The sequence below is a fragment of the Aotus nancymaae genome, unplaced genomic scaffold (assembly GCF_030222135.1).
Source record: "Aotus nancymaae isolate 86718 unplaced genomic scaffold, 86718_ANA_hifiasm-v0.15.2.pri h1tg000006l, whole genome shotgun sequence".
In the NCBI taxonomy this organism is placed as follows: domain Eukaryota; kingdom Metazoa; phylum Chordata; class Mammalia; order Primates; family Aotidae; genus Aotus; species Aotus nancymaae.
In genome coordinates this window covers 81,609,567-81,626,803 of record NW_026988417.1, presented here as the reverse complement: position 1 = coordinate 81,626,803, position 17,237 = coordinate 81,609,567, and the positions used below count along the sequence as shown (strand labels likewise).

Below are 17,237 nucleotides of genomic sequence, written 5' to 3'. Positions count from 1 at the left end.
AGGGGTTTATTGTTGGTTATGTAGCCTGGGAACCACTATGAATAACAGGCATTGTGAGGCAGAGGAGAAATTGTTGTAATTAAAAGCAAAGTAAAATACCTAAGGCCAGGCCTCCATATCCAAAGATGACTGTAGTGAGTAATGGATTGAAAGACAAGCTAGTGCAGTGATTAAGAGCTTAGACTCTGAGCTACAATTTTTCTTGGTTCAAATCCCAGCTCATCTTATTTCTTGGCTCTATGGCTGTGGGTAAGTTATTTAACCTTTCTAACCTCTTCATCTGAAAACAGGGCAAACAGTAGTACCTCTTCATAGGGTTGTTGTAAATAGTAAGTGAAAAAAAATCTGTGTAAAAAGTAGTTAGCACAGTGTCTGAAACATAGTAAGTACTAACTAAGTCTTTTAGTGTTTGTATTTATTTACTTATCATCCTTATTATTTAATACTGATTTGAATCAGCTTCCCTTTTATCTAATCACATAATTTTACGTGTTTTTTCTGGGTTTCACCTGTGGTCTGTGGCCATAACAAAGAGCTACAGCTTTGACTTAAGAAAATTATGTTGGGCTGAAGAGTAAACATTTGTTGATCACCTCTGGGCTAATGAGTGCTGTGCAAGACATGATGGTGGTGGTGGTGGTTGGGAGTGTGATGAAAGAAAATGAGAAATATTTTACAATCCCTTGAGGCATTTAAATTATACATTGAAAGAGATGAGATATACACTTACATGAGGGAAAAACCTGATAGATGATTCCCAAGCAGCATATTCATATGTTGAAAATTATATTGTATAAAGTAGAATGTTTGGAGTAATTGAAAGACAACTATCAATATTGGTCATTAACAACTTTGATTTTCTTTAAATGTCTTCTACAAAGAAGAAAACTATCAGAACTATTAGGTAGAACTGTAGTTTGATACTACTAAAGATTGTCTGAAATCTGCTTAATATTTAACCTCTCTTTTTGAAGGATAGACACTTTTAAATATTGATTGAAAAGACAAACACTAGAGGGCAGAATGTGAGAATGTAATGTATTAATACAATTAAAATAGCTAGCTGCCAGCCTCCACACTCATTGTAGTTATGTGAACATAAGTGCAGCCAGGAGGGGGAAGGTTCTGAAGGGTGCTAACCTGATAGTGTTTTGTAATTTTATCATTCTACTTTATGTTGACCACTTCTCAGTACTTTTAAAAGAATTCAGGCTTTAGAAAAATGGAAAAGTAATGAAAGTTTATAAGTGCTCAACAAAAACATTATAAATTAGATGTTAAGCTGAAACATTACAAAACTTGAGATGATTTCCATCCTGAGAAACTTTGGAAGAAAATGTGGCTTTGAAAAAATAGTTTAGAAATAGTCATATAGAAAACAATACTGGTTCCTTGTTCTGTAACCCTGTGGTCCCCACTGCCCTCTGCCTGTTCAGAGCAGAGTTTTAGAAAGATGTTCTGTCTTCTGGCCTAAGAGGAGAAGGAAGGGAATGGATTTGGGCTGGGGAAAGATAGAAATAGGTAAAGTGGGTGGCAGGAAGGGAGTTGGTGACAATCAGTATTTTAGGAAAATGAAAAGACCTTGAACTAGGGCTGCAATGGCAATAGGGTGACAGCTAAGAGATGGTTTTCCAAATTTAGTTATAGAATTGTCTTCCATGGACATCTTTTAAAGGGAGAAAAAGTCACTGTTAAAAGCAACCAAGGCTATCTCAATTTCTAGAAACAAGTGACAATGAACATGTTTCATTAGATGGTTAAACATTGTTTGAGGATCACTTGGTACTGAGCTAATTTCTTTCAGCCTGAGGTCCCCTTCAGATGTTTGATTCATCGTCTCTGATCTTTCCTCTAACCTGACTTTCTTTCTCTTTGCTTTTCTGCAGTGCTCATGTACCCCAAGTCAGCAATGTGTCTACAACCGGAGAGTAAGTTATTTGGGTTGGGTTTTTGGGTTTTGGATTTTTTTTTTTTTAATGCCCTCTTCCACTTATTAAGCAGAAAAGAAAAAAAGCAACTCTAATGGTGTACAGTATTGGAAGATTAAGATAATAAGCAGCCAGTGACTTAAACTATATGGAGGAGAAGGCTACTTAGATACTCTTATGTGTATGTTCCTATGGACAACTCCAACATTGGAAAATAGGAGCTTTTTGTTTACTTCATTAAAATAATGCCAGTATCAATTAATATTTACAAGTAATCTAATGTGCTTTGGGAGGCATCTTGCAGTGGAGAATGTAATTAAAGCATTAACTATGTCTTTACTCCTACTCAGATCATTTGGCTGAGTCTACATTGACTGAGTGCCTGCAACACGCCAGGCACCTGTTAGATGTATAATGTCAAAGAAGCCATGGACCCTGTCTTCAGGGATGTGACAGTCTAATAGAGATGCAGAAAAGAAAACAAATTAGTGATGGCAACAAGTCCCTGGTCCAGAGGGCAGTGGCAGAGCTCTCTTAATTATGTCATCACATGCCTTTTCCTTCAAAGTCTTCCACTGACACTTAGGCTAAATCTAAACTCCAGTTATCAGTCCTTGCCGATGCCTCTGACCACGTTGGTCATTACACTTCAGCCACATGACCTGCTGTTCCCAGGGAGGGCCAACCTTATTGCTGCCTTAGAGCCTTTGTGTTCGCTGCTCCTCAGTCTAGCCAGAGCTTTCGTACCGTTCACTCCTTGTTCAAATGTCATCTTATCCAGGATTCTATTCTTGACTACCCATATTCACTTGCCACTACTTTACTCAGTGTTTTAGAGAACTTATTACTATTGGAAATTACATTTTTTTTTTATTATCTATCTTGCCCTACAGGAATGTAAGCTCTGTAAACATAAGGAGCTCGTCTGTCATGTTCACTGCTATCCTCCCAACTGCCTAGAAAAGTGCCTGGCATATATTAGACACTAAATAAATATTCATCGAATGACAGAGCAGCTCCTTGCCCACATATGTTTCCATCATACCTACCTGTTCTCCTTACTTGCTAGGACGTGAGGAGGCCTTTTTGGAGCATCTTCTTTTGGCAAAGATCAGATGTAGGAGGTGGGGAGGATATGGGGTGATAGGGAGAAGAGGTAAGAGTTAGAAGAAGCACTAGTTGGAATTAATTTGGATCTAACAGGATGGATTTCCATTCTTTTAATTCCTTGTTGGGAGAGAAAACAAACAGAGGGAAGGACTGACTTCCTTTAGCTTTGTCCATTTCAAAGATATTCAAGAAGTGCACCAAGGCTGACATGTTCTTGCCTTTTTCCTTTCCTAATAACCTTTCTTTTGTGTCTTCTATAGCCTGGAAAAAGTGCAGGGTTGTTCTGTTTAGGTATTTCAGTTTCATCTAGATGTTTGGTATGTTGTAAGAAGCCACCTCTGATTTAATGCATTTTATGGCTTCCTCATGAATATGTTATTTATATATTATGTACAGCTCTTATATGTATATTAATTTACTCACAATCCTCTGTACTGCAATAAATAATCTTGAATCATTTGAGACATGGAGTTCTATATATAAAAGTTCTAATGCCTAAGTTAATTGGACTATACTTCCTCATTGTCTTAAAATATATATATATATTAAAATATATATATTATATATATTTATGAAAAATATATATAATATGTATATAAACATATATATATATATATGGTTCTCTTTCAAGCAGAGAAAAACATGGTTTGAGGAGTCTAAGCTAAGAGCTCTCCATACCAGCTTATTTGGAAGTAATGTGGTGCTAAAAGAAGGTTTACACACCTTGAAAGATTCTACAGCTTTAACAATGATTCCATTTATAGCTTACCATGCATTCTTTTCAGCCTTTGTGCTTATCTGTTTTCCTCAGGTTGAACAAAGTAAATCTATCCTTCCAACTTCAATAATATGTTCAGAGGTGTTTGCATGAATACAACTTCAATTATAAACATCACAAATTAATTGAATAGCAGTTAGGAAAGATTATGCCATGTTGTTATGAGTTCTAATTGTTCTGGTGAGTTTTCTCCCCAATAGCGTTATTTTCATATAATTTTGTCTTAGATTCTAAATAGGCATCATAAAATTATTTGTGCAGGTTTGCTTTGCAAATCACTCTCTCTTCCTCTGTAGCGTTGGTATGAAATTGCCTTTGTAAGAATAGGTCTATTATGATTCTGTGAGGGCAAGAAAAAAATCTTTTCTTTCTTCCTTATATTAATTGATTCCTGTTTCCTGAATGCCTCATAATTGTTGCTAGACTTGCCATGAGCAGTTCAGCAATACTAAATTCACAAAAATAAGAAACATTTATTAAACTGGCAGAATTGTTTTAGTTTTGTTTTTAACACATAATGCAGACATTTTGTAGATTAATGCCTCATCATCTCTTTTTGCTCGTGAAGTTTTAAAGACCTTCTGTTGGAAATACAGACATTCCCATAACTGTAGGCACATATTTTTTAAGGTGATCACTGATGAACTTGACTGCTTGAATGACTCCGCATTCTTTTTGCCAGACTCTTAGAAAGAACCATCCGATCAGCTGTAGAACAACATCTTTTTGATGTTAATAATTCTGGAGGTCAGAGTTCAGAGGACTCAGAATCGGGAACACCACCAGCATCTTCTGCCACATCCGCCAGACAGCGACGCCGCCAGTCCAAGGAGCAGGATGAAGTTCGACATGGGAGAGACAAGTGAGTTGGTACTGGTTCTTCCTCTTACTTGGATTTTCTCTTCTTTTTTAAAATATACACCTGAATTAGTCATGTGTTATATTTAGGTTAAAACTTTAAGAGTTTTCAGTTTAACCATTCTAAACTTAGCTATATTTGAAAATTCATAGGTGATTGCATAAATATTTGCATTTCATCCAGACATTTGGTATGTTGTTGGAAGCCACCTCTGATTGAATATACTCTATGACTTCCTTATAAATATCTTATTTAGAGGGATTCTGAACCATGGGCAGAGAAAGTAACCATATGCTTGTCCAGAGGTTTTTTTTTCTTGCTAGACAACATTAGGTTGGCTATTAGACTCATTTATGAAGCAGCAGATTTCTCCATTATATTTATGTGATTAAATAGTCAGATGTCACTATAATACTCTGGCATTTGATTATATTTTAGTATAATAAAGGTTGGGCTTAAATCTACTCAAAAAAATGAAAAGCTTAAGTTCTTTATTATAATAATCACTAATTTTAAGGCATTCCCATAATACGAATTTTAAGAACAGTATTACATAGAGCTTTATTCTCCATTAAAAAAGATTTAGTAAAATATAGATGAACAATTACCATTCATATTATTTAATAATCATGATTTAAATTGTCAAGGAAAATAAATTTATATATATAATAGACTATACGGGTATTGATATATTTTCCCTGAAAGTTCCAAGGTTATTTTTATTGACTAGCCGTTAGCCTCTCTGGTTGTTGTTTTGAACTCCTTATTAAATATCAAAAACTAAACTGAACCAGACTTTAGTCCCCCTCATTCTTTTTCTTTCTTTTATAATTTTTATTAATATGTAATATTTGTAAACCTCTCATTGTCATTCTTTTTCACCTAGACTCATAATCTACATTAAACCCTTTGTGGAAAAAGAAAAACAAAAAAAACCTTTGTTTTGCTTAAAGAAAAACACAAAAGACAAAGAGTATAAATAAGTCTCATGCTGTACCTCACTGAGTTGTTTAAGGGCTATATTAGCAAATGTAATTTTAGAAATAAAGCAGTATCAATAATATAACCCACTGATTTAAAATAAATTTTCTTGGCGCTGGTGGATAGAATAGTTGTAATATTCCATTTAGAAATTAGGAAAATTATAATATAGGAGATATTTACATTTCTTCTCCTATGGCATTGCATAAGATATTTACATTTAAAATTAGCTACTGGCATGTTTATAAAAACTTTTAAGAAGTATAATTAGTTTTTATACTACCTCTAATATGTTATACAGAAAGCACAAATTATTCATTTAATGCTGTTCTTATCTTCTGCCTCATTTTTTGCTGAGGAGTGTGTAGCCACACTTTGCGTTTTAAAAATATCCTCAGTGTGTCACGATATCCTGCTTTCCACCCTCTTTGTTTGGACAGAGGGCTAGCAGGTGGGAGTGGGAAGTCGTGGGGAGCAGGACAGAGAGAACAGAGAGTGATGGTGCTGATGGTGGATGCTTGGCATCTTCAGTCTTGGAGTACAGACAATATCTAACCTGACACACTATGACACAATCGTGTCCTCATAGTCCTTCAACTCCCAGCCCACACTGAATGGCTTCTCTTAGCTCTCCAGGTCTTTGGAAGAGTGAGACCCTTATCTCTCAAAGCCCCAGATCCACTAATTTTGTCTGACCCAGCTTTGACCACAGGCCAGTAGTTATTTCCTACAACCCTCTCCCCTCATCTTCATGCTGGGTTCTGTCATCCGTTCACTAACCTTCCTTGATCCAGCGTTCTCATTCCACTTGTTTCCTTCCAGGTCCACTACTTTTGTTTTGCTCATCTGCTTGCTTAAAATACTTTTCCAGCAGGCTGATTCTTTCAGCATCTCCATTTTGGTCTCAAATTTCTCTTTTAACTTTCCTTTTAATGAGCCACCATAAAGACCTTCTCCAAAATCTCCAGGAGAGTCATGAACATGTCATAACTTATAAGAAGGTCAAGAATCATAAATATAGCCTACAGTCAATGGATTTGTCACAGTATATGCTTATATACAATTGATTCATTTAAGATTTGTCACAAGGCTTTACTCAAAAAATAAAGATTAAGCTAGGCTGTAATATTCTATTCAAAACTATAAGCATTATGAAATGGTTAAAAAGTATTTAGAAACAGAAATCTGTATAATTATCTATTATTTTGCCTCTAGTAACTCAGAGATGCAACCAATTAAAAATTATTCTTGAAGAAGCCAGTGATGACTATATTTCAAGATGAGTAAAAGAGTCAGTAAAGTCATACTAAAGTCATTATGGCCAATTTTTGAAATAGCAGTAGCAAAGATAGACAAAGACTACCAATACTTCATTCATAGGTACAAATGATTTGTTATTTGTCTGAATTCATAAGGAAATATAATCAGACCTATATTACTATTTCCTACAATAAAAACATAAAAGTTGAAACATAAAATCTTCATTATGTAAAAAGATTCAACTAAATTCATTTACTAAAAAAATCTACCATCTGCCAAGTTTACAGAAATGTGAAATTTTGGTCGTGGGTATATGGAAGTTTGTTGTGATAGTTTCTCTACTTCTGTATATATTTGAAAAATTTTATAATAAGTATTTTTTAAAAGCAAAGCATCATTTAAGTGAAAATGGTTTTCAATCTTCGAAAAACACAATAAATTGGAAAATTGATTCAAATGTTTCTTTATTATATAAAAACTATATTAAAATTCTACAGCAAAGTGAAAGAAAAGCAGGCTATGTTAGGAGAATAATAAATAGTTCAGTATTGCCAGGATATTAACTAGGTATGCAGGGGTGAGGAGAAAATCCTGAAAAATTATGGAAATAAATCTAGATAATAAAAGTGAGAGGTCCAGAAATCTAAGTTCAGTCAAATCCAAGTTATGTCAAATTTGCAAATAATCTTACAGATTATTGCAGGAAGGAATTGAGTACACCTGCTCCATCTAAGATTAGATTTAAAGAAATACAACCCTGTGTTTTATACAGAGCTGAATCTAAATAAAGTGCCTCCAAAGTCTTCAACAGTGATAATTGAGCACCCAGTACTACAAGGTGCTACAATGATGAAAAACAGATACTGCACCCAGCCTCATGGATCTAGAGTGAAATTGAAATTAAAGTTCAACAAAACGAAGTAGAAGAGACACATGGATGCACATAAAAGCAACGACTTTCCTTTAGGGAGTACAGGATTTGCACATAAGCACAACAGCATGGTCAGATTTTCACGGATCTATTTTGACAGGATTTATTCTAGTCATTCATTCACTATTCAAAAAGATCATAAACTTTGCTTTCTTGTTTTTAAAAATAGTTTTTAGCTGTTGTCTTTAGTCTACTTGGGTTACCATAATAAAATACAAGAGAAATTTATCTTCTGACAGTTCTAGAAACTAGAAGTTCAAGGTCAAGGTACCAGCGGTGTCAGTTTCTGGTGAGGCCTCTCACATTGGCCTGCAGATGGCCACCTTGTCGCTATGTCCACACATGCCCCTTCCTCTGTGGGCACTCTCCTGATGTCTCTCCCTCTTCTTACAAGGACATTAGCCCTATTGGATTAGGGTCCCACCCTTATGACTCTTTTAACCTTTTTTACCTCCTTAAAGGCCCTGTCTCTGAATATGGTCACATTGGGGATTAGGACTTCAAAATGTAAATTTTGAGTTTACATAAGTAGTCCATAATAGCTTTTAAACATAAAAGGTCCTCCATTTTAAAGTTATAATTGGGGCCGGGAACGGTGGCTCACCCCTGTAATCCCAGCACTTTGGGAGGCCAAGGCAGGTGGATCACTTGAGGCCAGGAGTTTGACAACAGCCTGGCCAATATGATGAAATTCCATCTCTAGTAAAAATACAAAAATTAGCCTGAGTGGTGGTGCATGTCTGTAGTCGCAGCTACTCAGGAGACTGAGGCAGAAGAATTGCTTGAACCTGGGAGGCAGAGGTTGCAGTGAGCCGAGACTGTGCCACTGCACTACAGACTAGGCAACAGAGCAAGACTCTGTCTCCAAAAATAAAAATAAAAATGAAAAAAAAGTTATAATTGGACATATACCCCAAAAGCTAGGTTAATGAGTACAAAAACATAATTAGAAAAAGACCTAGTATTTGGTAAGACAACAGGGTGATTAGAGTCAAAAATAAATTAATTGTACATTAAAAATATCTAAAAGAGTATAATTGGATTGTAACACAAAGAATAAATCCTTGATGGAATGGATACCCAATTTACCTTCATGTAATTATGATGCATTGCATGCCTGTATCAAAATATCTCATGTACCTCATAAGTATATACACCTACTATGTACCCACAAAAATTAAAAATAAATAAAGAAACAGAAAAAATAAGGCTAGGAAAACTATGAAGAGTGATAAGAAGATAGAATTTAAATAGCAAAATAATTTTTGAGTTTTAGAATTAGACCAGATGCATCCAGCCCCTCACAGGAGGTGCTGCTCTCAGTGCGTAGAAGGGAGAGATTGAGGAGTGTGTGCGTGAGTATTTGTGCTTCCATTTAGTCCCTATCAGCTTTTCTTCCTGGCTTCAATTACTTTGTGCTTAGAATATCTCTTATAAATGTGCATAAATCTTTTATATAATTTTACTAAATGTGTGTGTGTATACATATATATATATATATATTCATGTTAAAGTTGTAGGAAAAAAACTAAAATATAGTGTTAAAAATTACCAAAGATAGTATAACTTTGAAAATATTATGATAGTATTTAATTCATAATTTTGCCTCTGTTATACCCTGTCCAAAGATATCAATTTAGATTGCAGAATCAATATTTAATGTTATCTTTCATTTTGGGATATGGTTGAGCCAATAGTAAAATATGGTATCTGTTTTTACTCTTTAGAATTCATTTATTTCAAGATACAGTTTTAGGTGTTTAGGTACATTAACTTAGTCATACCATGAAGGAGAGTAAAATCTCATTTATTTGTTCCTTACCAAGCCGTGGTGCTGTGCTGATGGTTTCATTTGTGCCATGATATTGTTTCTTTTTTTTAAAACTCAGTTTGCTAATTTACTTTTGTGAAAACCTATTATAGGAATGCTTAAGATATTAGTACTTAAAACTGTTTCATGAACGTCAAATGAATTAAATTCTAGAATTATGACATTTATAGACATTTATATCTACTACAAATATGTCATGAGAGATGTCTGTATTGGGAAGTAACATCCAGACTTCAGTCAAAATGCTTTGTATTCTATAGTTTTATTAATTTATATGATTCCTACTAAGATTCTTAAGAGTTCAGTGAGATTGAAATACACATTTCTACGCTAAAATTGAAGATATAATTTCTTTTCAGATTTTTCTCCATACATTGTATTAATTTATAAATTTTAAATATATATATTAACATCTACTGTGAATAAGGAAATTTGTGCATAAACTTGCACTGGTCTCCTGTTTGAATACAAATTACTTTTGGTAAAATACAAAAGCTGTCCATTGGTAGAAACAGCCCTTGCCAATTTGCCTCTAGGAATCATTTCTCTTTCAATGTGATTTATTTGGCACCAAGCAGTCCCAGGAGTGGCACTCTGCTCAGATTTTGATCAGAGATGCAAACTGGAATTTTGGGGTACTCTTTGGATTTCCTATGTACGATATGATATAGTTGGAGTATCATTAAATGATCATTTGAGCTTTTAAAATAAAATTAAGCTTTTTTCTTAATTCAAGGGAACTTATCAACAAAGAAAATATTCCTTCTGGGTTCAACAACCTTGATGATTGTATTTTGAATACTCAGGAAGTCGAAAAAGTACACGAAAATACTTCTGGTTGTGTTGGAGAACGGAGCAAGCCTAAACGTCAGAAATCCAGTACTAAACTTTCTGAGCTCCATGACAATCAATACGGTCTTGTGGTAAGTGACTATGTCTATAAAATTTTACTTGTTAGGAAATATTACATCTCTTTTCTTTGCTTTGTAAAAAAGTAAAAAGTAATTTTAGTCTTCAGTTTTATAACATTATAAAATATGAGTTCTGAAAGAGACCTTAGAGCTACTAAGTATACATATTTGTATTTCTTTTTAAGAAATACAAAAATTAAGGCTGAGAAATAACAAAGGAACAAGAGACAGCACGTACTCTGATTTCCATTTATTTTTTTCTCATTGTTTCAAGCATTTTTAAATTTTGTTTTTGAAATGAAATTGTCCATAAAGCATTTTTTCTTCTTGTTCCCGATTCTATTTGTTGTTATCTAAACGAATATGTTTTATAAATTAATGAATGAACTTAAAGCAAGGTGAAATATACAGTGAAAGAGGGTCAGCTATCTTCGTGTTCAGAAATCACTTCATGTTCAGAAATTTAGTTTCAAATCTATACTCTTTTAAAGTATTTTTTTCCAAGTTAATCAGGAACAAAAAGAAATTAATCCCCTACATAGTTGCCTCAGAGCTGAATCCTGGATCATTAATTCAATGCATAGTATATGTTTTTACAAGTGGTTTAATTAATAGCTAAATACTTACTCAGTGTAGCTATTAATACTTATCATTTTTCCTTTATGTGTTGGTTTCTCTGAAAAATAAGCAACAAAGTCTGTCCCTTTCTTCAAAAAAAAAAAAAAAACAAAAACTCAAAACCTGGAGATAAGTTTTATAACATGACATGAACAAGAATCCCTAATAAAAATAAGCAATATCCTCTCCTGCTGTTTGGTGTGCAGATCCTCTGATGTACTTTGTCTCTGACCAGTTTTTAGCTCCATGCTGGGTTTTTCATACATTCAACAAAATTCATGGCCCACCTATTTTCTCATTGTCAATTTCTGCATGTGCTCGGAGAAGATTTCTAATTTTTCCATAAGTAAAATATACATAAGTGCAAATCTAGGGTTTTTTTCCCCCATAATGTCTTGATGCATTGTTTCTGGAAGTAAACTGATCAGCTGGAATAGACAGAAATAATAATAATCATCCACCTCAGACTTATGTCTGGTATGGTTCTCAAAATAAAGAATTTAAAGTTTAGAATCATGACACACTATTTTTTTTAACACTGATGGTTTCATTTTTGTTGTTAAAAGTAAATATTTAAATTAAATGATATTAAGTTCACTAGCTCTTTATTTGGCCCATGGTTTGCTTATCTGCCAGAGAGATGTCTGATGACAGTCTGAGAATTGGCTTTATAGCGTGAAAAGAAGCTATGAAGCAGGCTTCTCAGTTTGAGTCGCTTTTTACATTCATTTAGCCCATTAATTTTTTCCCCTAGGAATAGGGTCTTAAGTTAGTTAGATGGTAATTGTTCATAGAAGTGGAAAAGTACATTTACTCCTTAGAATATTTGTTTACTGACAACACTACTGACATGGTCTGTGCTGAAAAACATTGGGATGGAAGATACTCCATTTGGGGTTTTTTATGTGAAAGAATTTGCTCCTACCTCAATTGCCAGTTTCCGCATTCCAGGATTGTGCATGTCACATGTGAGCTCAGTGGACCGTGTCCTTATTGCAATGAATAATTTAAAACCCTGCCAATACAACTTAGAAGAAAAATTTCCTCATCTGTAAACTGAGGGTGTTCTCAAAGATGTTTTCTAACTCTCATATTCCATGAATTTAAAAATCTAATCTTTGCAAGTAACCACAAAGCAAAGAGCCAGGGAACACAACAACGACCAGTGTCGAGGCTACATCCTGAAAGTTAAGTTGTGTATCTTCACTTCCTTTTATTTTTAACCTTCTAATTTTACTTTCCCCAACTTTCCTCCAAAACTTTTCCCTAGCGCATTTTAAGTTCTTTACATTCTGAACAAACATTTGTTTCTATAGCTTAAAAAAATTATACATAATTATATGTCTTCTATGTGGCAGGAAATAGTTTAGATCCTGTGGATACAGTAGTGAGAAAAACAGGTAGCAATTCCTACCTTCCTGGAGCTGACATTCCAGTCAGGGCAACAGACAATAACCAAGATAAATAAGTAAAGAATAAAGTATATTAGATAGTGATAACAACTAGAAAGAAAAAATATGCAGGGAATGGGGACAGGAACTGTGATGGGGCAAGGGATGCAGTTTTAAATGGAATAATCAGGGGAGACCTCTCCAAGAATTTGACACTTGAGTATAAAGAACTAGACGAAGTAAGGAAGCAAGGCTTACTGATGTAATGGCAGGTGCAAGGACTCTGAGGCAGTTGTTTTCTGGAATATTCAAGGAACCACAGAGGCACCACTATGATTGGAAAAGAGTGAACAAAGTGAAAGAGGTAATGGAAAGGCAGGGCAGATTAAATAGGTCCTTGTAGATCATTGTAAGGACCCCTCCTTTATTCTGGGTGACATGAGAAGCCATTGGGTTCTCAGTAGAGCAGTGACCTGACTTACTTAAATTTGGTAATGCTTTGTTGAAAATAGACAGTAAGCAGGCAAGGGCAGAAGCAGAGAGACCAGTTAGGAAGCATTACAGTCATCTGGGTTTGAGATGATGATGACTTGAACTGAGGTGACACAAAAGCCAGCCATATGGACTTTCGGGCTGTACACTGCACTGGTCCAGGGAACACTGTTCCCGTCAACTGAAACATGAATGGTTTCCCCTGGAGTTGTGCACTGCAGTGGTCATGAGGTGGGGGTAAGAAAGTGGATGTATTTGAAGATAGAATTGACAAGATCACCTGATAGATTCAATGTGGGATATGAAAGCAAGAGAGGAGTCAAAGACGATTCCAAGATTTTTGGCCTGAGCAGCCGGGAGATTGGTGTTGCCAGTTTACTCAGATGAGGAAGACAGAAGTTTTGGGAATCATATCCTAAGTTCAGTTTCTGACATGGAAGGATTGAGCTGCCCATTAGACATCTAAGAGGAGAGATATTAGAGAGGCAGCCGGGCTTCTGGGAGAATGTCCTCCTTAGAGATACAAATGTGGGAGTCATGAGCATTATGAATGATATTTAAAGCCAGTACACTGGCTGAGATAACCAAGGGAGTGAATATGGATAGAAAAAGCCTTCACAGAACGCCTTGACACAGAGAATGGGGAGATGAGAAACCAGCAGAGGAAACTTAAGAAGCAGCAGCCAAAAAAGTCAAAGAAAAATGAGGTAAGTTTGGTATCTTAGAAGCCAAGTAACCAAGGGTCTCAAAGAGGAAGGAGAATCAGATGAAGACTGAGGGTTCGACCATTGAAATTAGCAAAATGTAGCTCCCTGGTGATCTTAGTAAGAACGGTATTGGTAGAATAATGGCAGCAAGAGCCATTTTCAAGAGAAGATGGTAGGAGAGTAATTGAAGACAGTGAATAATGGCCTCACGGTGCTCTTGCTGGCCCAAGCACAGATAAAGAGGAGAATATCATGTAAACCTGGAAAAGCATCTTACAGATTTGGTGTCTTTACAGTGAGAACTATCTGACTCCTTTCTCCCTCTGTCCTTTTTCCTCTTGAGGATATCATGACCAGCCGATACTGAGAGACGATAGATAATTCAGAGCTCAGAAATCAGGGGCAGTAAGGTACCAGTCTGGGTAACAGACTGCACTGCCTTATCTTGAATTATTGCCACAATCCCAACCTTTCCCTTTCCTTAAACCCCAGGCTCACACCTGTGCCCTTTGTTCTCTCTCAGAAGAAAACCTTACCTCCTCTTTGACTTTGAAGAGCTGAAATAACCAGCTTCTGTTTCTACTTCCCTCACTTTGCTTCAAAATTTCTCTAGCTCTCTGCCTGTTCTATTTGCTTACCTGCTCAAATGACAAAGTAAGTTTCCTAAATTCTAAGGCTAACCTCTAAGGTGAAAAGTATCTTTAGAAATTCTGTTTTCTACATCCATCTGCCAGCCCCCCTGACATGTGCATATAAATGTATTTACACATACACACTTCTCTATTAGCTCATCTCCATTGGCCTAGAAAAAATGTCTCTTTATCTCCAAACTTCCTCTCTAGGGCATGCATTTTATCCAATAATACTAATTCTGCTACTCTGTTCTAGGTGCATAATTTTTTTATTTTTTTTTAAGATGGAGTCTCGCTCTGTTGCCAGGCTGGAGTGCAGTGGTGCGATCCCACTCACTGCAGCCTCTGCCTACCAGATTCAAGTGATTCTCCTGCCTCAGCCTCCTGAGTAGCTGGGATTACAGGCACATACCACTATGCAGAACTAATTTTTGTATTTTAGTAGAGATGGGGTTTCACCATGTTGGTGAGGCTGCTCCCAAACTCCTGACCTCAAGTAATCCACCCACCTCGGCTTCCCAAAGTGCTGGGATTACAGGCATGAGCCACCATACCCAGCCACTAGGTTCATAATCTTAAATATTAAAAAAAAACCACATGTATTAATTTGTTCACTGCAAGTCTATTTATAATCGTGGAGAATTAGAACATTTAAATGTTCAGAAATAGACCACCAGATAAGTAACATTTGTATGTCAACTCAATAAAATATTCTGCAATGATTCAAAATTCTAGTTATGAAGATTATATAATAAAATAGAAAATATTTGACAAGTTGTATTTTAAGTGCTTTGCATATATTCTCAATTTTAATCCTCTGAATAATCCATAGGTAGACATTATTATTCCCGTTCTAATCATGAGGAAAATTAAGAACAGGAGATTAAACAACTAAGTCATGTGTAAGTGGTGGAGCTGGGATTCCACTGTACTGCCCTACAATATAAAAATAGGTTATGAAGCAATATCTACAGTGCATGCATATATATGTATGAAATATTCATTCCTCATTCCTAGGTAAAAGGACTAAAAGTATATATAGCTAAAAGCGATTGTGTGATTACATTATGGTGGTGGCAGTAGTATTACATATAATTGTTTCTCTTCTCTCCAGATATGTTCTGTGTGATTATATGAATTTTAGATTATGACATTTAATATATGAAAAATAAAAACAAAGTCTGTAGGTCTCTCATTTATAAACAACTTCCTTTAGTTTCATGTACACTCTGAAATCTCAGTCAAGGTTCAAGAAAGGAGAATAGGTCTTGCAATCATACCTGAATTTCAGTTCCAGCTTTCTCACTTCATAGCTATGGCAAGTAAAGCATGTTACTTAGCCTTTTACTTCATCTGTAAAATAGCATTTTTTTGTGAGACTGTGTTTTTTTGGGAGACTTAAATGCAACTTAAATGTGCTAAAGAATAGGTAAAACTGAACACAGTAAATATGTTTCTGCTCTCTCTGCTCTGATGGCCAGTTTCTTTCCTTCATTTTATCGTCACACATTTTGAACAGACTGTTCTTGTTAGTTTCAATTTTTCTATTGTTTGTTTGTTTGTTTGTTTTGAGACGGAGTTTTGCTCTTGTTGCCCAGGCTGGAGTGCAATAGCGCAATCTCGGCTCACTGAAACCTCCGCCTCCCAGGTTCAAGTGATTCTCCTGCCTCAGCCTCCCAAATAGCTGGCATTACAGGCATGCACCACCACACCTGGCTAGTTTTGTATTTTAGTAGAGATGGGGTTTCTTCATGTTGGTCAGGCGGGTGATTTCTCTGCCTCGGCCTCTCAAAGTGCTCAGATTACAGACATGAGCTACCATGCCCATTCTTCTTTTCTTATTTATACATCAATTCCTATAGTCTAGATTCCAACTGCATCTGCAACCCCAACCCCAACCCTGTTCTCTACAGAACCTTTCTTCATATCACTACTGGTCTTTTGTGCTATGACTGGTCCCTGTGCTGTGACTTCACCTAGTCCTTGGCCTCCTCAAGTCCTTGGGGTGTTTGATGCTTTGTGGCTCTTTCTCTGAACCCTTTCTCCCTTGGTCTCAATGACATTGACCTCTCCTTGTCCTCATAGCACAATGACTGTTTTCTGCTTTGTTGTATCCTTCCCTGGCTAATCTCCCATAAATCATGTTTGTATTTAAATGTTACCTAGATTTTTGTCTCATATCTCTTTTCTATCTGAACTTTGAAAGCCTCTCCAATTTCATGGTTTCAATTGTCGCCTCTCTACAAATGACTTACAAATTAACATTTGATAGATTCTGTCTGCACTTCACCCCAGTGAGTACTTTAAAGTCAACATGTTGAAACCAAACTCCTCATCTTCTCCTCAGCCTCTTTTCCTCACAAGAGTCCCATCTGATCAATCACATTATCTCCTTAGTCATTTTCTAAGTCCTTTCCTTTTTCTTAACTCCATCCTTCCTTCAACATTTCAATCATTTGTCAAATTTAGTTGATTCTGCTTTTTAAAAAACGTTATGTGCCTCTCCTTTCCCTTTTTTGCATTGCCACTACACAACTGAGGCTCTTATTATGACTAGTCTAGAATATTGAAACAGCCACCCAACATGTCTCCAAGCCTCCACTCACTTTCCTCTCCAGAACATGCTGTCTGCTGCTACCAAACAATTGTCTACCTAATGCAGCAATTTTCAACCATTGTTTTCAGTGTAACACAGCTCAGCAAGAACTCCTGTCAAAAACTACATGACCACGATTTTCTGGGTGGTGTCATATATAATGTAAAAAAGCCCAATAGTGTGAACCACTGATTTAAGATTATTTATTCCTT

General features: G+C 35.8%; 1 protein-coding gene across 9 annotated transcripts in view; it reads left to right on the top strand.

Moving 5' to 3' along the window:
- Positions 1-17,237, top strand: part of FAM13A (family with sequence similarity 13 member A) — a 385,882-nt gene that overhangs the window by 321,277 nt on the left and 47,368 nt on the right. For all 9 annotated transcript variants that reach the window (XM_012437742.3, XM_012437744.3, XM_064369163.1 and 6 more), the window contains 3 exons: positions 1,887-1,928; positions 4,499-4,678; positions 10,415-10,601. In XM_012437742.3, coding sequence (XP_012293165.2) covers positions 1,887-1,928; positions 4,499-4,678; positions 10,415-10,601 — 409 coding nt within the window. The remainder of the gene's footprint in view (positions 1-1,886; positions 1,929-4,498; positions 4,679-10,414; positions 10,602-17,237) is intronic.